This window comes from Montipora foliosa, chromosome 8 (assembly GCF_036669935.1).
Source record: "Montipora foliosa isolate CH-2021 chromosome 8, ASM3666993v2, whole genome shotgun sequence".
In the NCBI taxonomy this organism is placed as follows: domain Eukaryota; kingdom Metazoa; phylum Cnidaria; class Anthozoa; order Scleractinia; family Acroporidae; genus Montipora; species Montipora foliosa.
In genome coordinates, this window is record NC_090876.1 from 20,515,962 (window position 1) to 20,543,461 (window position 27,500).

General features: G+C 38.6%; 1 protein-coding gene across 1 annotated transcript in view; it reads left to right on the top strand.

The window, feature by feature from the left end:
- LOC137967385 (lymphocyte antigen 75-like) overlaps positions 1–27,500 on the top strand; it is a 242,690-nt gene that overhangs the window by 99,307 nt on the left and 115,883 nt on the right. The window contains exons 20-27 of the mRNA XM_068813925.1: positions 9,252–9,535; positions 11,825–11,860; positions 12,272–12,347; positions 13,055–13,224; positions 14,677–14,841; positions 20,504–20,551; positions 20,706–20,892; positions 26,954–27,174. Of these exons, the coding sequence (XP_068670026.1) occupies positions 9,252–9,535; positions 11,825–11,860; positions 12,272–12,347; positions 13,055–13,224; positions 14,677–14,841; positions 20,504–20,551; positions 20,706–20,892; positions 26,954–27,174 (1,187 nt within the window). The remainder of the gene's footprint in view (positions 1–9,251; positions 9,536–11,824; positions 11,861–12,271; positions 12,348–13,054; positions 13,225–14,676; positions 14,842–20,503; positions 20,552–20,705; positions 20,893–26,953; positions 27,175–27,500) is intronic.

Genomic DNA, 27,500 nt, shown 5'->3' on the forward strand with positions numbered 1-27,500 from the left:
CAAAAGCAGAAGAAATGGTTAATAAATATAAAGTTTGTTACTATCTGAATGTTTTTGAGTTAGAGAAAAGGGATATATTGTCACGCAAATGATGCAATTCCATGGCACTTGCAAAAAGCGTTACTTTCATGTAAACAATCTTCGCACTAGTAAGTCGTAGCAATAAATTGAATTAACCAGGAAGTTAAAGAAATATTGTTGCCTTCCCAAATAAACTTCATTTTACACTACAATGACAAAATCATTTGTCAGAGAAATAAAATTCCTGTCTCCTCGCGTATCACATTTCAACGCATGTACGATAATATGTTAACTCATTTTCACCGCGTCCTGATTCCCGCGAAATATTTCTTCTTTCAGTTCCAACAAAAATTTTATTTCTCGTTGAGCGTTCCCTCTTTTATGTTCAAATAAACGCTAAAAATAAAGATTTTTTTAACGATCTGTCCGTAGATAGTTTTTCATAATTTAATATTCTCTGTCAAACTTTGCACAGCAATCAAAATACAAAAATAGCAACGCACGCAACAAATTTAGTCGCATTTACCTCTTCGTCGAATTCTCATGCTTAACACAGGAATTTTTAGACATTGTGATACATCTAGATTTTGTCAAGCGTTGCATCTTTTATGTTCAAATAACCGCTAAAAATAAAGATATTTTAACGATCTATCCGTATTCCGTAAATATTTTTTCATAATTTAATATTCTCTGTCGAAATTTGCACAACAATCAAAACACAAAAATAGCGACGCCATAAAAACTATCCAGTTAAGCTTGCATATTACAAAAAATGATGAATTCATAAAGGCCACCTTTTCCAGCGAAAATGTTTTTGAAACAAACAACACATTTGCTTTAGAGGCAATCTTTCTTTCAAAAAATTATTGGCTGTCACATTTCCAATTATCTCTTTTCTTACGTGAAGACTGTGCAGAGAACAGAGATCACTGATCCGCTTAAGGTGTTCGATTCCTTCTCTGTCTTTGTTGAACCTTTAAGTTACCAGAGAATTTTCCATTTGGTTTCAGTGTTCTACATAACAGCACACCTGTTAAAATATTCGAAATACAGCCCACTTTGATTTCGGCTCGACGGGCGATAGTTGTTGTCGAAGTCCATTACTCGTCGCTTTTAAGATTCCAGATATATTTGTCTTGTTTATCCAATTGACGTTCCATTCTTGAGCTCCATACGGGTATATTTTGTTTAAAGATACACTAAAACGCCACGCGCGTTACAATGACTTTCGACGCCATTGCAGGTTAAATAATGAAATGTCCTCCTGTGTTCACCAGGGAAATCTACGAATTACCCCATCCCCCTCGAACCTAACAAAATACGCACAGAAGACTCTAAGCACAGACACCACTTAGCAGGGAAGTGACAGGCAAGACTTTTCCCGACACGGAAAAACATAAAAATAAAAACAAAACAAAAAAACCACGAAAATGAAACCCAGATTCCTCCTGGGTCTGGCAACACACTAACAACAAAAAAACACGAAATGAAAGCCGGATTCCGACTGGGTTTGCGTTTGGCAACCAAGTAACAAAGCTTGAAGTGCATTGAATTCTGTTATTTGCCGATAAAACCATTTTCGGACCCAGTCCTTCGCTAGAAGCAAAGAACGTTTTGCCATTGTGCCCAAAATTCGAAATTACCGCGACCCGGCAAAACTTTTCCGGTAGGGAGAATGGAAACTGGAGACATTTTCTTGGCGGAATTTGAGGTAAAAAATTTCAAGCGGGAAAAACCCAAGACTATTTCCACCAAAGAAAGGTTACGTTTATACAAACGTTGGCCGTGTAGCACTTATATTTTAAATAGAGTTAACTGAATAGAGTATTATGTGAAGTGCTAGATTTCTATCCCATATGAACCATGAGAGCGTTAGTACTACTGATGGAAATGGGCCCACACAAGGACAGAGGAAAACTCTGACCAGGGTGGGAATTGAACCCACGACCTTCGGGTTAGATCTCCGCCGCTCTACCAACTGAGCTACAAGGTCAGACGGGAGTAGGCCGTGGGAACTGGAGATGTTGAAGTCACGGCAATGAACATGTACAAGTACAAGGAAAGGTTACATTTATACAAACGTTGGCCGTGTAGCACTTATATTTTAAACAGAGTTAACTGAATAGAGAGTGTTATGTAAAGTGCTAGATTTCTATCCCATATCAACCATGTCAGCGTTAGCCCTACTGATGGAAATGGGCCCACACAAGGACAGAGAAACTCTTTCCAGGGTGGGAATTCCCACCCTGGTCAGACCCACCCTGGTCAGAGTTTTTCTCGGTCTCGATCGTTAAATTCAAACGACGCCACAACACGAAAACAATAGTGGCCAGGTATTCTGCGGTTGCTACGGGCTAACCACGGGGCTTTGACTGTGAGGTATGTCCCCAGGATGGGGAATTTGACATGGCCACCATTTTGGGTAATGAAGACGGCTTGGAAATCATCCTTGTTCCCAAGGCTTTTCCCTATCCACGTATTGAGGGAAAGGCCCAGGGAACGAGGTTGCCTACAAATAACTCCTCTATCTTGGAAAATACCCAGAAGGCGTTCCAACGAACTTCCCACGTTTGTGAGAGGTGGCTGAACGAAAGTTGAGTGGTACATACATTGCACTCTTATTGTGTACAGCAAGGTCTAAAGGGTATTATTTTGGCCACCTTTACTCGCCCCAGGGTGGGGGCTTTTGATATTTTTGGCCAATTATGTTGTCACTGGAGTGGGGAATTTGACTCATTTTTTTTAGAAAATGTCAAAATCCCCACGCATTGCCCGCCCCGTCCCCCCCCCCCCCCCCCCTCCCCTGGGGCTTAACATTGATAGATGGATTATTTCACAAGTGGGAACCGGCGTGAGTTAAGCAAAAGCACAACCACGACGATTCGCACGCCATCTTGAATTTTATTAGATACTACGCTTGCGTATGCCAAATTTTCCTCCGCTTGTTTCACTGTGTGAACGTCGCATAACACCGGGCTTTAAGGTTATTAAAATAGAAAATGAAGAAACCGGAAATGATTTCGATTTCGAAATTTTCCAGATTTTCTCTTGGAAATTGAGAGGGAAGAACCCCCACGCGGCCTGCCTGTACCGTGCAAAAGTTCAGAAAAGGCGAACTGTAACTAGGATTTTTTTTTAATGAATGGAAAGCGGGTAATAGGGATATAAATTGATATCTTAACTGATTAATTATATTGTAGTGATAACTAGCTGACATGCACGGCATGTTGTAAAACACGGACTGGATTGGATTTGTAAAACACGGACTGGATTTGTAAAACACGGATTTGTAAAACATGGATTTGTAAAACACGGATTTGTAAAACATGGATTTGTAGCTACCAATTCAAACACTGAAAATTATCCGTGTTTAATTTCTTTCTTGCGACCTTCTGCACTCTTTTTCACGTGTTTGCTGGATGCAGAGTATTCACTTTTTCACGTATTTGAGTTAACTGAAAAAGCTCGGTCCAGATATGTACAGTTACTATAACAAATCTGTAAAACGTTTCTTTCCTGCTATGAAGAATATAAACATTTCAAGTACATGTCGCTTAGATAGACTCCAGTGTTTTATTCATCTTTAACGATAACTTTAAAACATAATGTCAACATAGCAGAACCACCCATTATCATGCTTGGTGTCCCCTGCTGTACAAAGAAGTAATCCGTATATAATCTTAGACCTTCTTCTTCTTCCAAGCTCTTCTTTAATTTTTAAAGAGCTCCATGGGAACTCTGGAAACTCAAATCCACGTCGCCGTTTTCTGGTCAGAGATGGAAGTTTAAAAGAAGCCTCCATCTCCTTCCTCGCACAATAACCTATCTTCTCCTGCGCAAATTTAAAAGATGCAAATTTATTTTCTACAGAAGTCTACAATGCATTTTTAAAATTACAGTCTTTTGGCAGCCTGGTTGTTTGTATGTTAGGTACACTTTTGCTTGTTCCATGTTTGCCCTAGTAAAATGACATTCCCGTAAAACGTTGGAAATCGGTCTTGACCAGCTCCTGTGTATTAAGATGTTGATAATTTTAAAAATAAAAACGCGACGTATGCATTGTAGAGTTAAATATAAGCACGCGGAAATTTTTTTTTGGAACACGAGAGAATGCTGAAAATGCCGGGAATACTTACTCGCTGTAAGCGAGTGCTTCTCGTATTTCGCGATTATTTGTAAAAATGTCGAAATGCTAATATTACTCAACATCAAACAATCTTTTAGAGAAATTATTTAAATGTGAAGCGGTAACATAAAATGAAAATAATATAAAGTAAAAGAATTAAGATTAAAAAGGGACAGACAGAAATAGACAAATAAACAGTCAAACAATGCTATCACTTTTACAAAAAATGATAAACCACCTTTTACAAATGCGTGTTTTACAAATCCATGTTTTACAAATCCGTGTTTTACAAATCCGTGTTTTACAAATCCGTGTTTTACAAATCTGTGTTTTACAGATCCATGTTTTACAAATCCATGTTTTACAAATCCGTGTTTACCAAATCCATGTTTTACAAATCCGTGTTTTACAAATGCAGTCCGTGTTTTATAAATCCAATCCAGTCCGATTTTTACAATATGCCAACATGCACACAGGAAGCATGCACACAGGAAGCTACATACAAACAACCAACCGTGTGAATAGCTTGCAGGGCCTAGTCCTACCATAGGACAATTAGGATCTTGTTTTCAGAATTTTCTAGACAAATTGCGTGTGAAATTGACCAGGGACAAAACTATTAACTCAAAAGCATACTTGTACCAGGGAATTAAAGGCTTGCGGTTGATGGAGCTAGATTTTCTCAGGGTTCTCCCGAAAATTTGAAGTAGACAGAGAAAACATTTCACGTAGCCCCACAAGCCAGCCCCACAAAATACATATACATTAGTTTTCCCTGAGTAGCCGTTACGGCTGCAACGATACACTGGTGCACCGGTGAATCGCAATATGTTTTTGCCACGATACGAATATCAATATTTCATCAACATATCTCGATATTATTACTATTATTATTCATCAACATTCAGAAATCACTGTCTTTAATGACTCCTTACGCAGAAATTATTAAACAAAGGGCAAAAAAGTTCCATGCTTTCAATCTGACATGTACATGTATTTTTCAAAATGCGTACATTGTGTTAATTGCCAGCTGACACAGTCTTGCGCACCCTCGAACAAAACACGCTGTTCGTCACAAAATGCCTTCCCATTGTACATACTTATTTATGTAATGATGTATCGAGGTATGTATCGTATCGTAGCACCTGTATCAAGATATGTATCGTATCGTGAGGAAATGTATCATTGCAGCTCTAGCCCAGAAGCCATTGCGCCCAGGTCGAGTAGATGGCGATTTTTGCCTATTGCCGGATCTTCTGGAGAACCCTGTTTGGTGTCCTTCAATCTTGTGCCCACATATAGTTCATTCCAAAAAGCCTTGGCGCTTGTAATACAGTATATTATGAAATCTGCAGCATAAAGAATTTGTTACTACGAGGGTAGCATCTATTACCTTCAGATATACAACAATATATGACTAACTTTTTGAAGTGTTATACCTCTTATAAAATAATTAGGATAGTATGCACACTCTCATTAGTCAATAGCTGTGTTTAGATGAGAGTATGTACATGTAAACGTTGCTGTGACATCACATAATTTTGATTGGTCATGTGTTGTCAGACGTGTTTTGATTGGCTGGCAGGAAATATGAGCGTGTATCAAGAAGATATGTTTCATTGAAGAAGTAAAAAAAAAACGCAGCTATTTCCTTCATTTGTCGAATTATTTTGGAGAAGTATTTTATTAAACCAATGGAGGACTTTTTTTCAGGTTTGCGTCTCGGGTTTGCATAACTTACGGTCTCAAATTCTCCCAACTCCCCCTTGTGTTAAGTGGATGCTTTGCAAACACGGAAAAAGTCCTCTATTGCTTGAATTGTCAACAGCTGGTGCTGGATTGACAGATGTGGTGGAAAACACATCCATGATTTATGATTTTTTTTTTTTTTTTTTTGGCACCCCTTTGACAAGTGTGGAGGACATTGTGAGGCACCTTATAAAGCTTTTTGTGACACCAAGAGGGATTTTGTTAGAGTTAGGAAACTTGCAGGTTAAATGTATACGTATACATGTACACCTACATCTTGTATTGTTTTACATACATTTCATTTCTTCGATTTGATCTCCTAATTTTGACAGTTTCCTCCATAGCGTCTGAAAAGTACATGTTTATGGATAAAGCTAATAATTATTTTGTCAAAAGATATTTAGTGTCAAATTTAATAATAATTGTTGTATTACTGTTGTAGGGTATATTGAAATTTCCATGAACCCTTTCTGTAAAAAATTTTCATATTACTCTTACCCTTTTGGTAAAAAAAAAATGAATTGGCCTCAATGTTACAAGGTACATGGAAATTTCCATGGACCCTTTTGGTCAAGAATTTTTGAATTAATCTCAATGTTACAGGGTTCATGGAAATTTCTATGGACCCTTTCAGTATAGATTTTTTTAATTAGTCTCAATGTTACAGACGCTCTAAGCTATGATCTAGTTGTTAGTTTGCACTTATAAGAGCAAACTAAAGTTAGTTTAAAGGGGTGAATAGCGTGAGTTAGGTTTTAGTGAGCTGGCTTTTGACTTAGTCAATCATAGTCAGAATTTATGTGACACTGCTTGGCAGAAATCGAACGCCAACAGCTTTCAAATAACTCAGACCCAATACGTTATATATGACTTATAATTAGTGCAAGCCAGAAAATATCTTACCTTGACCCTTCAGTTCCAACGGGGGTCCCCCATGCAAGGACCAGTAAAATATAGTCAGCCGTCAGACCTGAGTGAACTCTAGAAATGGCATTGTTGAGGCTGGGGAAGATTTTGATCCCAGCTGGAATCATAGCTGCGAAAATCAAGACCTCCTTATATATATTTATTTATTTATTTGATCATTCAAAAAAAGGAATACTTACAGGAGCCTAAAAAGTGGCTTCTGAACAATAAATATTTTTTTCCTAACTTTTCAAAGTTTTGCTTTCACTTGCTTTTGATTATTACGAATTCAAAGCAAGCAAAAGGTAAAGCCAAAAAGTAAGCAAATTAAAAATTAGCAGTGCATCATGTATGTTGCAGTTCAGTCTTTTATTTCTTTAAAGATATTTCAATATTGTTGCCTCCTGCAGCTGCCCTCCAGAGGGGATTTATCAATGAAAAATGTTCTAAAAAGCTCTGAGATTGGAAAGTAAAATCGGTTATCATGCACAGTATGCCTAACCCCTACCTTAATGCTAACCATTTTAAATCTGCACCTAGACTTACTACCATTGGGGTTTTATCAAAATACTCATGAGAATTTAAGCTACTCCAAGTTCATCCACTTACCTTCAGGACCAATTTACTTGCAAATATACATATACTTTCCAATAACTGTTGGATTTTCATTTAATATCTTTACTTCTTGCAGTTTCAACCTGCTATCAAACTTCACCTGCAACACATCTATGCGGCTTAAAAAATTATGGGGAAACTGGATATAAAACAGGTTTCTTGGTAACGGGTGAAATGACAACTGAAAAATCAAAGTTCTGAGCAAGATTCGAACCTACGACTTCCGTGGCACCAAGCACTCCAGCGAGTTCTATTAGCTCAATGGGTAGAGCAACCGACCAGTGTTTTGGAGATCGTAGGTGCGAAGCCTGCCTAGGACCCTGATGTTTTCAGTTGTCCTTTCGCCTGTTGCCAAGCAACTTGTATTCTATTCTTCTCATGAGCGCATTTCACCTTTCAATCATTTGATGTATTTTTTATGTGGAAACTATTCCTACAAATTTGAAACAGCTCACTGTTAATGGCAGAAGGCTCGCCTTCTTCAATCTCAGCTTAAGTCTTTGCCTGTTTCAAACGAACATCTTGCAATGTGAACTATCTATTCGGGTTGGGTACGCTGCGTGATAGCTCTACTATGATATACCTGTTCATTAGTTTAAATGATCGCTCTTTTTCCCCCTTTGTCCCATTCCTTTAATTGCACGTAGGCAGCAGCTAATTCGAAAGGTACGCTCCTGTGGCTGCTGTATAGTCATTACAATTGTGCAGGTGTAATCTAGTCACTTTATTTTGAATGCTTATATGTGTACAGCTTTTAGGTCTGGATAGTAGCAGGGATATCGATATTTTAAGAAACCACACAACACTTTTTAAATTTAAAAACCTGTTTCGACAGAAACTTCTGTCATCTTCAGTTTAAATTACAAAGTACAGAGTTGAATATATAGTGTGAACCAAAATGTTAATTAGCTGTAAGAACAAAAGGAAACATGACAATGTAAAAGATTACAAAGAAAGTTTTAAATTAACATGATAAAGTTGATGATTAAGTGTAGGTTTCTCCCATTGAATATGAATGGCTTCTTTTATCTTAAGTTGGAAGGTGGTAGAAGCGTGATCTAGGATGTTAAAACAATCATTAGAGCACAAAGTGCGGCAATTCTCAGAATTCTGTAGATGTTTGAAGACGTGCGAGGTCCTATCACTGAAAGTGTGCTCACGTACGCGCGTGGAAAAATGCCGGGTAGTTTGGCCGACATAGCAGGCACTACAGCCCGCACACAAAAACTTGTATACCACACCCGCACGGAGCCCACTGGGGACAGGATTCTTCACACTGAACATATTGCTGATTTTAAATGATGAGAAATCTAACTTAATATCAATATTATTACAATAACGTTTAGCAAAAAGGCGAACCTCTTTCTGCGTGATAAAAGAGAAAGGACCAATATAAGGTAATTTAAAGGAAAAGGTACGTATAGTGTCAGAGACAGAAGCCGGGGGATTACGGCCATAGCGAGTAAGTGTGAGGTAGCGATTAATAATATTTTCAACTAGATGGACTGGAAAAAGATTCTTCTGAAGGATTTTGGTAAGCTTCATGATGTCCTCGCGAAAACCCAATTAAGTGTTGTTGATCTTGTAGGCTCTGTCAACAAGCGTGCGAATGAGCCCCAGTTTGTAAGAACGCGGTGTAAAACTAAATTAATTAGTCAAAAGGCCCGTAAAGGTTTTCTTACGGTAAACACGGCTTCCGTCTCTGACTAGACTCACCCGGACGATAGTACTTTACTTAATTATGACATGACTCCAGGTTTCAAACCATAATAATAAACTTGAACTTAAAACCTTACGATTCATGACTCACTCAGTCTGGATTATTTGTTTTCAGCACCGATAACATTGTGGCCACATCATTGCTCATAAACTCGTGGGACATTGGCGATATAGATGGGATATGGATCGGACTTACAGATGCCGGGCAAAAAGGAATTTACAGGTGGACCGATGGAACGGATGTAAATTACAATAGCTGGCTTCATGGTCAGCCTGACGAGAGGACCCTTTCTGGGAGCTGCGTTAGCGCTACCCTTCAGCGTGGTCAAATGAGTTCGCTGTTCTGGAAAGATGTCAACTGCACTCTTGAACTTCCATATGTCTGTTCAATGTACTTAAGTAAGTTCTCCAGAACAAATTTCCAAAGCCCCGGATGAATGTTAAACGATAATGACGCTGGAAACCCAGCGAAACGGACCAATATGATTGCCACTATGCAGTTGCGATCCATTGCTACGTGCAGTCTCGCAATTTCATTGGTACTTGAGGTTCATTTGTTACTCATGTAATAGCAGCCTGGCTAATCGTTCGACATGCTTGCGTCCGATTGAATGCATGAATGCGAACTGTCTATTCGGGTTGAGTACGCTGCGCGATAGGTCTAATATGATATACCCGTTCATTAGTTTAAAAGAAGGAAGGGGTAGTTTCTAAAGAAACTGTGGTGCTGCGTCGGTGGGGAAGTAGTATACAAAAATTTGGTTTTATCAACGGAGTTGATAATGTAAATTGGCCACCGTACAGAGATTCTAAAAGCTGACGTTTCGAGCGTTAGCCCTTCGTCGCTCTGACGAAGGGCTAACGCTCGAAACGTCAGCTTTTAGAATCTCTGTACGGTGGCCAATTTACATTATCAACTCCGTTGATAAAACCAAATTTTTGTACATTAGTTTAAAAGGTTCGCTTTTTTTCTCCCATTGTCTCTTCCTTTAATTGTACGTAAGCAGCAGCCAATTCGAAAGATACCCTACTGTGGCTGCTGTACAGGTATTACAATCGTGCAGGTGTAATCTAGTGACTTTATATTATATGTTTACATGTGTACAGTTTTTCTTCTTTCTTTTTTCCCTCCCAGAATTGTGCCAATGAAATTATTTAATTTGATTTGATTGGGACTAGAATCTGATATCCCAGCCGTGATTAACCAATCATGCGATAGTGATAACGTAACCCTGCCGTGATTACCTAATCATGAGATATTCATGACTCATCATAATTAAATAAAGTACGATCGTCCGGGTGAGTGTAGTCCTGAGAAGGACTGTTTGAGATGACATTGACTGAGGTTTCGACAACCTAAGCGGAAGTCATCTTTAGAGTCGAGTGATTTGTGTAACGTCAGTAAATACTATAAAACTCACTGTTTAGTCTTCACAGCGAATTACATCTAGGCTCAACAGACAGTCGACCAATAACATCACGAATAAGTAGACCAATGATATTTACGACCGGAGTTTTTATATTATCTACTGACGATACACAAATCACTTGACACTGAAGATGGCTTTCTCTCAGGTTGTCGAAACGTCAGTCAATGTCATCTCAAACAATCCTTCTCAGGACTACACTCACCCGGACGATCGTGCTTTACTTAATTATGACATGACTCCTTGGTTCAAACCATTTACGATTCATGACTCACCAGCCTCCAATTTTTGTTGGCCACATATGATGGCCACTATGCAGTTGCGATCCATTGCCACGTGCCTCGTGATTCCATTTGTTATACGGTTGCTAATGTAATAGAAACGGGCTGAACATTCCACATACTTGCGTCCGGTTGGATGCATGAAGGCATAGCGAAACGTTTGAATCATCTCTCTTTACAATCATCACACTGTATTTTTTGCCTCAAAGCCATTTCCACATTGGTTGATTGTGGTTTAGATTGTTGGCCATCAAGGCTACACCATTTTGGTGGGTCGTTAATTAAGCCTCGGGTTTTGCTGGTCCACATGTTAAAGCGGTTATCATCTACTTCTTTGAATGTTGGGAAACATTGGCGCATTTGGACGCCCGTGCAAGATCAACACTGAGCTCATGTGGGAAGACATGCAACGCTGCTTTTCGTTTTGTTGATCGATTTGATACAGACGTGGAATAAAACGTTCAATGTTCACTGGAACAACGGCTATTATAATTATGTTCAATTTTAAATTTGCTGCACCTAATTTGGGCTACTACAAGGCCCTAGTTTTAACTGCTCTGTTTTTCGTGCTTCCATTGGTGGGAGATTTTTGTTGGCCAAGTTTAATCGTCTCATTATCATGCTGACAAATTCTTGGTATTACATTATTTTTTTTCTTTCACATTGTCATTTTTTTTAGTCTTTGATACAGATAAGTTCAAAAAAAAAAGACAAAAAAAACAACATCAACTACACCAGGCAGTCTTTGGTGAATCGTAAACTTGTTACTTAAGCATTAAAAAAAATCTCAGAGCTCTGTTGACTAATTGCGCAAACACGAAACATGACGAATTTTCATTTATCTTCCTTTCCAGTGCAAGTCAAGGGTTATAGTTTGTTTAATACGACTGATCCTCGATTTGAGATTTGTCTTGTTTGTAAAGTTTGTTCGTGTTCGCTAGTTGGTTAGTTTATCATCGCTATTTTTTTTCTTTTACCAGGCCATGGCCAGGCTTCATCTCCTCCTCCAACGACAGGTAACTGGCCACTGAGGTTTACAATATAACAGACTTTTTCTCCTAATTCGAACTATGCTGATCCAGATTGTTAGGTGATTTGAAGATTTTCCTAGAATCATAAATGTATCGGGATTCATGTCAAGAACGTGTCATCTGCTTTTTTGCGCAATTGGATACTGCCTTGACTCAACCTTGGCCTTCATTTTGATGTCATGTGATACTGTGTCAAAGATTTGCGGCTCTTTCATGTCTCTTTAGATAACTAAAGCAAAATGGCAGAAACAAACCTATTTTGAGACTGGAGAAAAATTTATTTATGCATTTCGTTTTACTAATATCAATCAGTTTTTGTCAAGTTCTTATGCAAGTGCTTAAATAGATTTAAAGAAGTGAACTTTTTCTTTTCTGCATATACATAAATTTTCTCAGTTCCCATGGTTCCGTGTCCATTTGGTTGGATGTACATGTCGAATGGATCTTTCTGTTACAAATTGATGGCACAGAGGTATGTAGCATCTTAAGTACTGTGGCGAGTGGAGTTTTAAGGCATGGTGTAGGCCTAAAATTTGTTTTTAGAAAACGGGTTGATCAAGCCGGGTAAATCGATCCCTGTAAGAAAAAAATGCGAAATGACCTTTGACCCTTTGTTAAAGAAAATTAAAGTATTATGGATTGTCAATATTGGTGCATAAATAGCGGATAAAAATGTATTTTTTAACTAGGCACACTTAATACCTTCGGAATCAATGAACACTTTTCTTTTTATTCAATTAATTTATTCGCATATTGGTTACACCAATTCCAAAGCTCCTCATTCCACCTCCTACAAAAACTGCTACGGCTAACGATACCCTGACGTAGAGTTTACACTGAAAACGTCACCTCACAAATTTTCTCTTACTTTTTTGATGAGATCAATTTTTCCTGTTTTGCTCCTCATCGACCACATCGTCACCACAGTTTCGTAGAAGTTCATTGTGTAGGCGATGTTTTTGGGAAAAAAAAAAACGTTTACTGATTTGCTTGCGTATCACTCGCATGTGACAATTGTTACGCATAGGTTTGAGTTAAATGTGACACATCCATTTTGGTTTGAAAAAGCTATAATCTGATCTGCGTTGAACGGGTTCGTGTTATGTACTAGCAACCAAATTAAACCAAATCATAAACTTCTTTAGCGACTATAATGCCTTGATTAACTTTCTCGTGTAGCAAGACTTGGACTGCTGCCAGAGACGCATGTAGAGCCTTTGGTCAGAATTCCGACTTGGTCAGTATACAAAGCCTTGCCGAGAATAATTTTGTTGCCGACATTGTAGTTAATGGCTCGGCTGCCGCTTTTGCAGTCTGGATTGGATTGAGTGACCGTGGAGTACTTTATGGTATGTACATGTAGCATTGTTATTCATTTCTTTTAAAGGGATTTCGAGGAATAGTGTATTTGGGATTTGGTGTGGGGATGGCGCAGTGGTGAGTGCACTCGCCTCCCACCAATGTGGCCCAGGTTCAACTCCTAGACTCGGCGTCATACGTGGGTTGCGTCTGTAGGTTCTCTACTCAGTTTACAATGAGAGATTTTTCTGGATACTCCGGTTTCCCCTCTCCACAAAAACCAACATTTGACTTGATTTGAGTTAATTGTTAATTTCAGTTTACAATGTCGCCAATTAGTGCTGCAGCGCTAGGACGACTGGACACTTAAGTAAAGTTCCTTTCCTTTCCTTTTAACTTCTTTACAACTTTATTGTACTTCTCATAGCATCTCTGCGTAATAGATTCAAGAATCAATAGAGAGGGTTTACCCAATAGGACTAGGGCAAACGAAATGCAAAGAGCCATGCAAAGTATCGCCACATAAAAGCACTTCAAGTACCGGTTCCAGTTTTGAGAAGTCAAAAAAATCGGAGACGCGGAAATCGATGTCGGAACACATTTCTGACAGGTCAGCGCTCTCAATTTCGCGCCATAAGGTTGGAGGTGGTCATGGTACCGTATAAGAGTGAGTTCAGTTCTACTAACGCAATTTGTCAACTCAGCGCTACGTGCCTCATTAAATTCTTACATGTGTATTGCTTATTAATGTAATGAAAATCTAATAGTTAACTATCTTATGCTTCTTATTCTCAAACAGAAAAATAATTGCTATTGTTTCATGCATCGGTACCGTCTAACCTTGTTATTTCAATTACAGAGAAAAGGGGGGTTTCAATAACGAAAAAAGGGTGACCCGCATGGGAACACGTCATCCCCGTCCGTATTTCATTTCACAATATTGACTAGATAATTATTAGACAAAGCACAAAGGAGGATTTATCCTTTAATTTTAGAAAAGAGAGTCGTTGGCATGCAAACATTGCATGAGTCCATGTTAAAATAGGTCGTTAACTGTGTAACAAGTCCACAGATAGTGTACAACTAGCTACCAAAACATGTTTCCCATGACGTGTCCTGGGACATTCTATTGAGGCCCCAGTTATAAGAGAGGGAGGGAAGAGAGGAAATTTGAGTGAAGATGCTTCTGAGCTTAAGTGTTTTCGCAATAAAGACAGAACTGGAATGACAGTAGAAAAGATCGGACTCGACATACTAGTCCAAAGCACGAGGCGCCTAGAATGTAATTGGATGAGGTGCATGGTGTGACGTTCTTGTGAAACAAGGTTGCCCTGTAACAGAGAAAGCCTAAGCTCAAATGCATATTTTCTTCGCAGAGGTCATGGTTGTCACATTATTTAATTTATAATGGTTTATAAATTGGCTTTAAATGGTATGTGATTATTGTAATATGAATGATATACGGATTCCTGACTGAGAGGACAGAACTATCTCTATTAAAGGTCATACATGGAGTGACAAAAGCCCTCTAAAGTTCACACGATGGACCCCGCAACAGCCAGATAGCCACCACGGCCAACAGCCATGTGTTGAGATGTACTCTACTGGCGAGTGGGGTGATACCGGCTGCTATTCGATCAAAACATTTATTTGCAAGATGCCTCGACGTAAGTTGAATTATCTGCTATATATTTGCTTCCAGTACAATGCAGCTTACCAAGTTACCAAATTTCAAAAGCGATCTTCACAAGAGGGAATGGGTTTCAGGAACAGCTTTACTTCAGCTGTAGGAGTTACGTTCGTTATGATGCGTTATCCAAATTCACGTTCAAACCGAGTTTCCTCAACCTTTTTTTTTCTGTTTTTTTTTTTTTTGTTTGTTTGTTGTTGTTTTTTGTACAAAACAATGGTGCAAAGTAGAAAGTAAAAATAATATACAAAAAAAAAAAAGAAAAGAAAAAGACCTTTGCAACACAAAAAGTAATTAGTTTCTTTCGATTACAAGTCGTAGGATTGTAATGTGAGAGGAATGGGTGGAAGCCTTCTATTTTAGGACATTGACTACGTGTTCTACAGGTCCAAATGTAATGCCTCGCGACCAAAAATAAAAAGTAGCGACTCTTGTTTTGCATTAATTGAGGCTTTAGACCAACAACTAATGATGGTGACAAGTCCAGCGTAGGAAAAGCTTTGTCACGAATCAGCCATTCCTTAAAAGCTTCCCAAAAACGGGACGTTACAGTGCAAGTCCAGAGTAAGTGGATGAGTGATTCCTCTTCCCGTTGACAGAAACTGCAAAGATCGTTATCAATAAAGTTAATTTTTTTCAGAAAATTATTGGTGGCTAATCGCCTGTGAAAAAGCTTAAATTGAAATGCTAGAAGTTTAGAGATTTTGGTACATTCGAAGGGTTTTCGATACACGGCCACAAAGTCAACAGTTTCGTTTGGTTCAATTTTGCAATCTGCTGACCACTTCATCTGACTATTCAAGGGCTGTTTTCTTTTTTTTGAACAAGCTTTTGGTATAGTATTCTGTTTGGTTTATTTTCCATCAGAACTTTTTCACACAACGTATTGTAGTCCGAAACTTCGCTTAGGTTTTTCCCATTGGTTGTTTCCCACAACTGCTTTATAGCCGAGATGACTCCAAGAAAAGACAGAAAACTTGGTTTAAATCTATAACGGTCTTTAAATTCTGAGAAAGATAAAAAAGTGGACTCGTTAACCATTAAATCGCTGACAACCTGAATTCCCTTAGTAGCCCATAGTGCGTAGCATATTGGTTTATTTTCGACTCGTACAAGAGAATTGAACCAAAGAGGATGTGACCGTAGCTGGGTGACAGACGACATGCAATCTTCAAAGGTAACTTCTGACCAAATTTGTAGTATTTCTTGTAGGAAAACGTCCAATACTTTGCCAACTTTTAACAAATCTTTTTGACTTAGATTACCCCTAAAAAAGGTAGCACCACCGAGATCTTGCAGTTGCAGGTAAAAAAAAAAGTTTTCATTTTGCATGATTATTTTGGTCGAGGTATTTCTTAATCCAAGTTGCCTTCAAAGCCTTGCTAAAAATCTTTACATCAACCATCTTTAGTTCACCCTGTTCATAATCACTAATCATAGTATCACGCTTAATTTTGTCACCTTTGCCGTTCCACAGAAAATTGTAACAGAGGTTATTAAATTCGTTAACTACTCTTTGATCTGTTGGCAAAGGTGAGAGAATATAAACAAGTTGCGAGATTATTAAACTTTTTAATACAGTTATTTTACCATGTAAACTAAGTCGACGCAATTCCCAACAGCCCAAAGTTGCCTTAAGTTTTGTTAGTTTTTCGTTAAAGTTTGCTTTCATCGTTATTACCGGGTCAGTTGACAACCATACACCCAGAGTCTTTAGCTTGTCCCTCATTCATTTCAGTTCGATTTCAGGGCAAAGTTTCTCCTCGCTATTTGCTTTACCACCAATCCAAAAGGCTTCTGTTTTTTTACGGTTTAAACGGAGGCCAGATATTTCGCTGAAAAATTCTAATGTCTTCAGAGAGGTAGTGGAAGACTTTTGTGATCCATCTAAAATGAGAGTGGTGTCGTCAGCGTACTGGAAAATTTTATTTCGCGACCGTTCACTGTTATTCCTTTGATCTCGTTATTTTTTCTTACTGCTTCCGCTAGAACCTCCACACAAAGAATAAACAAATAAGGAGAGAGAGGGCAGCCTTGTCTAACCCATCTTTCGAGTTATTATAAAATATTTTAATCCAGTTGATAATGGTCGGGCCAAAGTTAAATTGTCGAAAAGTTTTTTGTATGAACGACCACTCAACGGTGTCAAAAGCCTTTTCGAAATCAAGGAATAGCAATAGTCCAGGAATGTTTTTAAAGGTTGTGTAGTTAATAGTGGCATCGATTAGTCTAATATTTTCTCCAATGAATCTGCCTTTGAGAAAACCAGTCTGGTCGTTATCAATAATTTTAGGAAGAACACGTTTCAGACGAATGGCGATAGCCTTGGCCGATATTTTATAATCACAATTTAACAAAGACATTGGACGCCAATGTTTGACAACGTAAAGTTCAGTGTCCTTTTTGGGGATAAGTTTAATAATGCCTCTTTTTTGAGATACGGAAAATTGCCTTGCTAGATAAGCATAGTGAAAGGAGTTGAGCAGGTAGTCAGAAATGTTGTTCCAAAAGTTTCAATAAAATTCGGCCGGTAAACCATCGGAGCCCGGTGTTTTATTGCATTCCATTTCGCTAAGTGCCTTTAAACATTCCTCTTTCGTCAAGGGGCCCTCACAAACATCCTTTTCTTCGTGGTTTAGTTTCTTATGTATTGATTCGCCAAAAAAAAAAAATGATCATTTTTATCATCACAGGTGCCAATTTTGGATCAGTAGAGTTCTCTGTAAAAAGTTTCGCACTGATATAATATTTCTTTGTCTGTTGTCACAAAACTCTCTTCAGCTTGCTTTAGTTGAGAGATGGTTCCTTGCTTATGATGCCTTTTTTCTAAATTTAAAAAGTATTTGGTGTTCTTTTCACCTTCATTGAGCCACCTGCATCTGGCCCTCAAAATTGAACCTTTCGTCCGGTACTCAACTATTTCTTCCAATTCCCTTTCTTTAATCTCTAAATTATGGAAAGTATCAGCAATGTCAATTTCGTTGTTTTCATTCTGAGTGTCGATAAGGTGTTGCAAGGTATTAAATTCCTTCTCGAGTTCGTCTTCGCGTCGTACGGTTTTGGCTCTTTTAGTAGTAGCATACTTTATCGAATGCTCTCTAATTTTGAGTTTAATCATCTCCCATAACAAGGCGTCGTTCATAGTTTTATCATGTCGATATTCCTCGTGAGTTTCTTTAATAACTACTCGGAATTTGGCCTATATAATCATTCAGAAAGGAGGTGTTAAGTTTCCAGAAACCCGGACGTCTTGGATTGGAATGTAGAGCTATTTTGATGTCTGTTAGTGAATGATCTGTTTTATAACCGACAGAAATACTAGGACTCGTAACATTACACACGAGACTTTGGCTTATGAGGAAAACATCTAGTCGGCATGAAATTTCAGGTTTTTTTCGGCGCCAAGTAATAAACGACTATCCGGATTTAAGACTCTCCACGCATCTAGAAGATCGAGTTCTGTAACAGACTGTCTAATAATTTCAAGGCATTTACTGTGAGTTTTAGGGTTCCCACCTTTCTTGTCTCCGGTTACATCTAAAACAAGGTTAAAATCTCCACCAAGGATAATATCGTCGCACTCAATTGCAAAATCAAGCAAATGAGCGAAGAAATTTTCAAAGAAGCTTGGATCGTCGTCATTTGGCGCGTATAATGTAGCTAAAGTAATATACTTTTTATCTGTCTCAGTGTCGCAAATAATGTATCTACCGTTTGGATCCGAGAAGGATTTTTTAATTTTAAAATCGAAGGTGTTATTAAATAGGACAGCGACTCCGCTCTGATTACTAGCAAGGCCACTAAAGATGGTTTTATATCCACATTCTGCAGACCACATGGGATTGCTTTTTTCAGAACAGTGCACTTCTTGGAGCATATAGATTGAATATTTTTCTTTCTTAGCCAATTAAAAACTTCTCCTCTCTTCAAGCTATCCCCCAGTCCTCTCACATTAAGAGAACAAATACTGAGATTCATTGTTGATTTCAAAAATAATGTGTGTTGCAAGCTGGGGAGCCATATTACTAAAGGGATTGGAGTGTGACAAAAGTAACAAAAGATCCAAATTGAAAAGAAAAATAGCGCGAAAAAAAGAAAAAATAACATATTTCAAAAAAAAAGGTAATGAATCGGAAAATTACACAAAGAACATTAACACATATAATAAAAACCATTGTAGAGTGGACTCTTGGCCTCTTCGATTGTTATTCGTGAAAAAGGGTTCATTAACAGCCATTTTGAAAAACTAAGAAAAAAAAATGCAAATTAACGGGGTTTTCTACCGTTGAAAGAAGAAGAGAAAACATCACAAAATATTGTCATAGAAAATCTGGAAAATTTTGATAGTTGTACTTTTCATTGTGGATGAATAAAAATCTTCCGACAACTTTAGCATAACGTATTCCATGCTCATCCCTCGCTTTCAACATTGCTTTGATCAAAATTTTGCGCTCTTCCTGAATAGCTTTAGCAAAGTCCTCAGTTATATAAGCGTCCGTATGGTTACCTGAATTTTTAATCTTTGACCTATTTTTCCAGACTTCATCGTGGTACTCACGGCTTACAAATCTTGCTATTATCGGGCGGCATCTTCTTTCGGCCTTTTTGCCAACTCTGTGGACCGCGTGGAATCGAATGCCGTCTGTACCGATTCCCAGGTCGTTGTCAATAATGTTGTAAACAATCGCTTTGCAGTCTTCCCCATCACTTTCGTTGATGTTATTGAAACGCAAGTTTTCCCTTCGAGTGTATTGTTCGAGTTTTATGTTGTTTTCAATTTCTCCGTTTAAACGTAGCTCTAGGTCGACAACTTTACTGCGTAAGGCGTCTAATTCCGCGGTTGTTTCCTTCAAATCTTTATCTATCTTTTCCTTCAGCATTTCAACATCTCCTTGGGCCGAGTTCAAGCCCTGCTTGATTTCTTTCATCTCATGCTCATTTTTTTCAACGTCCGATGTAAATTCATACCTGAGTCTATCCATATCAGAACGTAGACCTGCGAAGCCCGCCTCCATAGCTTCCCTCAAGGCATCTACAGCGTCCTTGACTTGGTAGGTCTTGCTGCCATCAGCCGACATATCCTCGCTATTAACAGACGAGCCCGAACCTCTTTTAGAGCGTTTCCTGTCCATTCAAAAAAGAAAACACCTAAGTTTAGACGTAGACCATTTTTAAATACATCGAAAAAGAAAGAAAAACCAGTCAAGAATGGTTCAGAACTTAGCAAAAGAACCCATTTTGCAGAGCGTCAGAAACCGCTTCCAGGCGCCATGCCGGCTAGTCCCAGTCAACCTACCTTTTTTTTTTTTTTTTTTTTAATGAAATTTAAACTAAGCCTACATTCTAACCTCCCTGTCGCTTGTTTAAAAGAAGGGTGGTAGCTGTTTACATAGAGCTAAAATAGTCGCAGTCATTTTGGAAGATAACCTTTTCGATATGCTGGTTTTTCATTTTTTGCCATGACAAGCGTTTTCCTATGATCGTTTTCCTATGACAAGCTGGAGAATAGTAGGAAGTAGGCAGGGAGTAGTTCAGTGCACGATGGTGCATATAGGTGGCTTACACTGAAGTTAAAATATATGAAACTCGATGGAACTTTATAATTTTATCTCGTACAGCTCCTTCTTTTTCTTTAACAGCCCGGAAAGTAGTGACATCAGCTCCACCTTTAGACACTGCTATGCAAGGTGAGGTCCTAATGAGACATTCGGTTAATTTTACAGTACTTAATCATTTATTCAGTCAATCACTAAACTGTTCATGTTCTTTGAAAAGTGACCAGTAGCTCACACTAAGAACCTGCCTTTCTAAAGGATCTTAGGAGTCTTTCGTTTTCCTTAGCTCCTGGCATTTGCCCTCCTGAATGGATTCTTTGGAACACAATGTGCTATTATTTTTCAAATGGCTCCCTTTCCGGTAAAAAGACCTGGCAAGAGGCCCTCCAGGAATGCCAGAAAATAAGAGGTGGAGATCTTGTCAGTATTCACAGTGCTGCAGAGAACAGTTTTATCAAGTCAAGAACTAAAATGTGAGTACGTTTCTATTCAATGTGAATATTTTCAAAAGATATTTTCAAGAGGTATTGGTGCCCGTCATTGCGCTGCAGTCTTGGTACTAGTTTGATCTATATTTTAACAGTTCCCGAGTAAGGTTTTATACATCTGGGTGTTGCGACAGCTGTCGCAAGAAACAGATCTATGAAATCTGTCGGCTGTCAAGTTTATTGTTAGCGCATGGATCCAACATTGTCTGGGTAGTATTTTTTCTATTTAACGCAAAGCTAGTGAGCTATGCTTCAGCGATAATAAGTCCCAATTTCTGGATGAAATGTCTGAACCGCCTTAGATTTGTATCATTGCATTAAATAAGTGTCAACCGCACCCAACACGTTGTTCAACCATTTCTGAAAAGATGATGTGATTAATATCGGACACTGTGGGTCAAGAATGTCGGCTGGGATCGGTTCCATTGGACATCATCCACAATTTACGGTTTTATCCACAAAAGGTCGTACTCTTGAATCAGAAGGATAACCTTTTTAACTTACCTTTCCCTCGTTCTCTATTACCTTTATTACATGTTTTTTTTTTCTTTTCTAGCTAGACGACGACGGTCACAGTTTAAGACAATTTTTGTTTTTTGAGTGAGATTTACGACAAAGAAGCAAAGAAGCGAAATGTTATCAATGATTGAACGATATGAAGTAGTTTAACTCACCCAGTTTATTTTGCTTTGTTTTTTCGATCCTTTTTTTTTTTCTCTTTTGGGACGTTGTTGCTTAAGAGGCTGTCTGAATATTCCTAAGACGAAATCAAGGCTTGACACAGCGAGTCACGCACGGAGAAATGTACTCGAAAGCGTTTTTCTCGCTGAAAAGCGAATTTGCTGCGCAGTTTTTCCTTTCAACAAAAAGAACATAGTTCGTGTTTCTCCCTGTCTGATCAGCTTGCTGAAAGCATTATCCTTTCGGCACGAATGAGGGACATTCCCTTCACGTTTCTAGACCATACAGTTGTCCACTGATGCTTGTGCGCGTCTTTTCGACTACGGGACTGAAGTTAGGGATCCTGCCAGTGCGAAAGTGCCACTTACCCCTCCGGTACACAGTCGAAAATATACCACTTTCGCCACAATCTTCGGGAATATGATGACAACACAACGGATGGCGCCAGAAATGTTTTTTTCCCCTTTGTTTCGGAGCCCTGCAATCATGTTTCCTATAATTAATTTAACTAGACGCTCCATAAAGCGTACACTGGGTTGCCTGAAATACGTGTTACAACAACAGAAGGCACTGAATTGGGTGGTATTGAACTGCAGGGTTCCAGTTAATGTTTTCAAGTGGGGGGTCATTAAGACCATTTGAGGGTCACCAGCAGAGGCCCTTTGGCTCACACGTTCACACCTTTAATTGTTTTGTAATGCCCCGTCCCATTTTGAGGTCTTTTAGTTTTTTAATCTTTGGTAATAAATTCAGTTTAAAAGATAACAAAACACGCTCTTGAGAAAAATTCACTCGTTTCTTCTTTAAATAAATAGCCTTCAAAAAAAATAACTGCAAATTTCTGTGACGGACGTTTTCCAGCATGTGATACATGTCTTGCAGTTGCCCTAAGGAAACGTTTATTGCACACACGTGCACTAAGAAAGGACTGAAGATGTTGTTTCAGCTTCATAATTCCTCTTCTTGTTAGTCTAATCTGATGCCAGGTCCAAACATTGTTTAGCTTTACGTTCGCACTAGAAAGTACCGTAAAAGCCAGGAGTTAACAGAAAAACACAAGCCAAAAGACAGTTGAGACAGTTGTAAAGGCCGATTCAACTAATCGAGGAAAATGTTCCATAAAAACTTCAAATCGCGATGTTTCTTTTCGAAAACTCATGTTATGGACAGCCAGATAAATAAAGTTCACTCACCTACTATTTTCTGCGTTGTCCTGATTGATTTGCTGGAATTTTGGGACGCTTCGATTTCCTGTTCAGATCACACGCGTCGTCACTTACAATATATAAATAGACTATTTACGACGAGTGAATGTTGTGCATAATCGGGCACGTTTGCACGTGTGACCCGTTATAAATATTTTATTTTCACGAAATGTTCCCGAATCGTCAAGTATCACCACAGAAGACAAAATCATCATTCTGAAAGCTTATTCTAGGCAAAAAGTTGGTCCTGGAGGTAATTTTGAGAGTGGAAATCAAGTTTATGGCTGACGGGAATACATATTCACGAGGCCGTATGGTATATTTCATTAAGTTAAAACAACAGAGAGACGCTAACCTCATTTTGACAAGAAAATGCTTTACTATTGCCATAAAAACTATCCAGTTACGCTTGCATATTACACAACATGATGAATTCATAAAGGCCACCTTTTCCAGCGAAGTATTTTTTGAAACAAACTAGCCTTCTTTCAAATAATTTTTGACTAACAAGAATTAGTGAAATTCCAATTGTTACCAGAAGACTGTGCAGAATTGAGACAAATGAATATAAATAAACCAAACAACAGAGATCACAGGTCCACTTAAGTTGTTTAGTTCCTTCTCTGTCTTTGTTCAACCCATAAGTTACTAGAGAATTTTCCATTTGATTTCAGTGTTGTAAAAAACAACACACTTGGTGCAATATTAGAATTACAGCTCACTTTGATTGCGGCTCGACGGGCGAAAGAGTGTTGTCGAAGTCCATTACTTGTCGCTTTTAAGAGTCCAGATATTTATTTTTCACCGCCTGTCTTGTTTATCCAGTTTAAGTTCCATTCTTTAGCTCCATAAGGGTATATTTTGTTTAAAGATCCACTAAAACGCCACTCACGTTACAATGACTTTCGACGCCATTGCAGGTGAATTAAATGTTCTCCTGTGTGCACCAGAGAAATCTACGCATTACCCCAGCCCCGTCAAACCTAGCAAAATACGGGCAGAAGACTCAATGCAAAAAGACACTACTTAGCAGGGAAGTGACAGGCTAGACTTTTCATGACACGGAAAAAAAAAATTAAAATTAAAAAACCGAGAAATATTACGCAATTTCTGACTGGGATTGCCAGTATGGCAATCCCAGGCGTTGTTCCCTTGTTGTCCCCTTGGAGTGGAAACCAGCAAAACTAACGACAGTACACAAAAAAGATGACAAAACGGATAGAGATAATTATCGTCCTCTCTCCATTCTCAGCGTGCCAAGCAAGATCTCAGAGTTGATGACGAGATTGTTGACCATGTGGTAAATTCTAATCGCCTGGTAACAGATAATCAATGGGCATATCGCAAGGGCTATTCCACTGAGCTTCTTGTCGATTTAACGGAAACCTGGAGGCATGTAATAGATACTGGTTATGTGGTGGGTGTGGCCATCAAAAACTTCAAGAAAGCCTTCGATTGCGTAGATCACGGTGGGGATCCTGCTAAAAAAGCTTCGATATCAATTTGGAATACGCGGCTCCTTATTAAACTGGTTGACGAGTTACCTTACATCCAGGTCAAAGTACACGGTCTTAAATTCACGAAGATCTAACCTCTGCTCAGTGTCTTCTGGTGTCCCCCAGGGAGTGTCATGGGACCGACTCTATTTACTTTGTATACAAGCGATCTTGTAGCGCCCATCCAGTCCGGGACTGTTTATATGTACGCCGACGACACCACCATATTCTGTATCGGGAAGACCATAGACGAAGTGGCCGTTGCGTTAAATCAATCCCTGAAAGAGTTGTATGCTTGGTCCGTAAATAACAGGCTGACACCACACCAAAAGAAATCCGAATGTATGCTAATTTATAGAGGATCGTTTACTGGCCCTCTTCCACCCATATATCTCGGTGGTTACACATTATGAAGGTTTTAAGTCTTATTTTATTACATAATTATACTACAATTATTGTTTATGTATCTTATTTTCTTTTTACTTATACACGACCCCACAAGCTGCAAAGCTTAAATACTTATCGTGTTTAAATAAAGGTTTTACTTACTTACTTACTTACTTACTTACTAATAAAGTTGCGAATTTGACTGAGCTTTTGACAATCCTGAGAGATTCAGCACAATCGCGTCAAAGCTAGAAATTCCGGTCCTTCCTCTGGTTAATCAACGAAAATACGTTGTTCCTCCTTGTTCTTTTTGGTTAAATCGAAGCAAAAGTTGGATCTTAACCTTTTTTCCTTCGCGAGCGATTCATGACTTTTTTTTAAAGGACTGTTTCAAAGGTCTTCTCTTAAGTCACTAGGAAACGCCGACGTAATTAGAAAATCTATTTTTGTCACCGAAGGTGTTTGCCTGTACGGTGTCATTTTTTGTGATGATCAAAAGATTGTGGCGTTGACAAACCAAGCTTACAATCTGCGCTTGAAAAGGACTGAGAATACTCATTCGCGGTTGAATGTCTTCTTTTGTAAACGGAATAAGCAGTTGTGATTGTTTGGATTCTGTATGCACTGGTATTTGTACCTTTTCTTTGGCTTGAAAGAGCTGAAGCATATACTTAAAATATGCCCTCTTAACGTAAACTTTAAAAATTACAACGTACAGGCAAACACCCTTCTTCGTCCGGTCAGAGAAAATTGTCTTTCTAATTATGTCGACTTTGAATAAAAACAATTAAATAAAACACTTCAGAAACAGTCCTTTAAAAAAAGTCATAAATCGCTCGCGAAGGTTAAGATCAAACTTTCGCTTCGATTTAACCATAAAGAACAATGAAGAAAAACGTATTTTTAGCCCGATTTACACTACAGAAAATTTTCGGGACGGCTTGTGTGAAATTGGCACGGGTGCCTAAAAAGAGCTCGGCAAACTTTGTTTACACTACATCATTTTTACCGTATCAAAAATACCGTGCCAAAATTTTTGGGCCTGGGTAAGTTCTCTTGTAGACATGAGCAGTTCAATTATAATCAAGAACGTCTGCGTGATTTTGGTGGAGAATGAGCAGCCATCTTGAAATATACGCAAAAAAAATAATAACCGCTAGCCTATATGAATTAAGGCTCAAATTTGGCCCTTTAAGGTGTTTACACTACTTGTTCTATCCGAACCGTGCCTATTTTTTCAGCGCCCGTACAATTTTTACACGTGCTCGGACTACCTCGCCGAAGGTCCCAACACGGGTGAGAATTTTGGTTCGGCACGGAAGAAATTTGGTACTGACAGGTAGTTTACACTGCAAATTTTATCCGAGCCGAATCTTTTTTTTTTGAACCCGTGCCAATTTCACCCGAGCCGTGCCAAAAAATTTCTGTAGTGTAAACCGGGCTTTTGTTGCTTAACCAAAAAAAGGACCGGAATTTGTAGCTTTGATGTAGTTGTGCTGAATCTCCCAGGATTGTCAAAAGCTCTTTCAAAATCGCAACTTTATTAAAGTAATGATAGGAAACATAATTGCAGGGCGCCGAAACAAAGGAAAAAAAAAAAACATTGCTGGCGCCATCCATTGCGAAGTCGGCACATTCCCGAGGGTTGTGGAGAAAGTGGTATATTTTTGACTGTGTACCGGAGGGGTAAGTGGCACCTTCGCGCTGGCAGGATCCCTAATTTCAGTCCCGTAGTTGAAAAGACGCGCACAAGCATCGGTGGACAACTGTATGGTCTAGAAACGTGAAGGAGATCTCTCTCTTTCGTGCCGAAAGGATAATGCTTTCAGCAAGCTATTCAGACAGGGAGGAACACAAACTATGTTCTTTTCGTTGACAGCAAAATCTGCGCAGCAAACTCGCCTTTAAGGTAGAAAAATGCTTTCGAGTACATTTCTTCGTGAATCGCCGTGTCCAGTCTTGATTTCGTCTTAGGAATATTCCCACAGCCTCTCAAACAACAACGTCCCTAAAGAGAAAAGAAAAAAAAAGGATCGAAAAGACAAAGCAAAGTTTAAAAGGTGAATTATCTTACTATATTTCCTTCAATCATTGATAAAGTTTCGCTTCTTTGCTCCTTTGTCGTGAGGCCAACTTAAAAAAGACAAAACAACACAAATTGACTTGAACAGTGTTGTTGCTGATGTGACGCTTTTCGCAGCCACATCTTGCGCGTAACGCGAGCTTGGGCCGCATATTATGGTGTTAAAGATTTCTGTTTTGAATTATCTACGTCAGGAAAACCAGTCTTAATTCTTGGATTGGACTTAATGATCGTGGAACAGAAGCAAGCTTCAAGTGGAGTGACGGTTCCCCAGTACAATATATAAATTATAATCCGAAAGAACCCAATGACTTTTATCATCAGGAAGACTGCATAGAAATGTTAACATTACGAGGAACCTGGAATGATAATCACTGCAGTAGGTCTCGCCCATTCATTTGCAAGAAGACCAATAGTATGTGAATATTTTTATCTTGTTATTTTCCTGATAATCTATATAATCCACGTTATGCTTTCATTTTCACTAACACGTGCTTGAAATGTTCAGTGCAAGGATGGTAGTCTTTGATTCCAGGAAAAATCCCACACCATGGCCTTGAAACGAGGAGATATTAATAAGTTCAGCTTGTATGTTCGGCATTACCCCAATAATAATAATAATAATAATAATAATAATAATAATAATAATAATAATATACATGAAAACAAATTACTCGATTCTGATTGGCTGAGAGCACTGCAGTTCAAGTGTAACACAGTGCAAAAATGTGTAATAGCGGA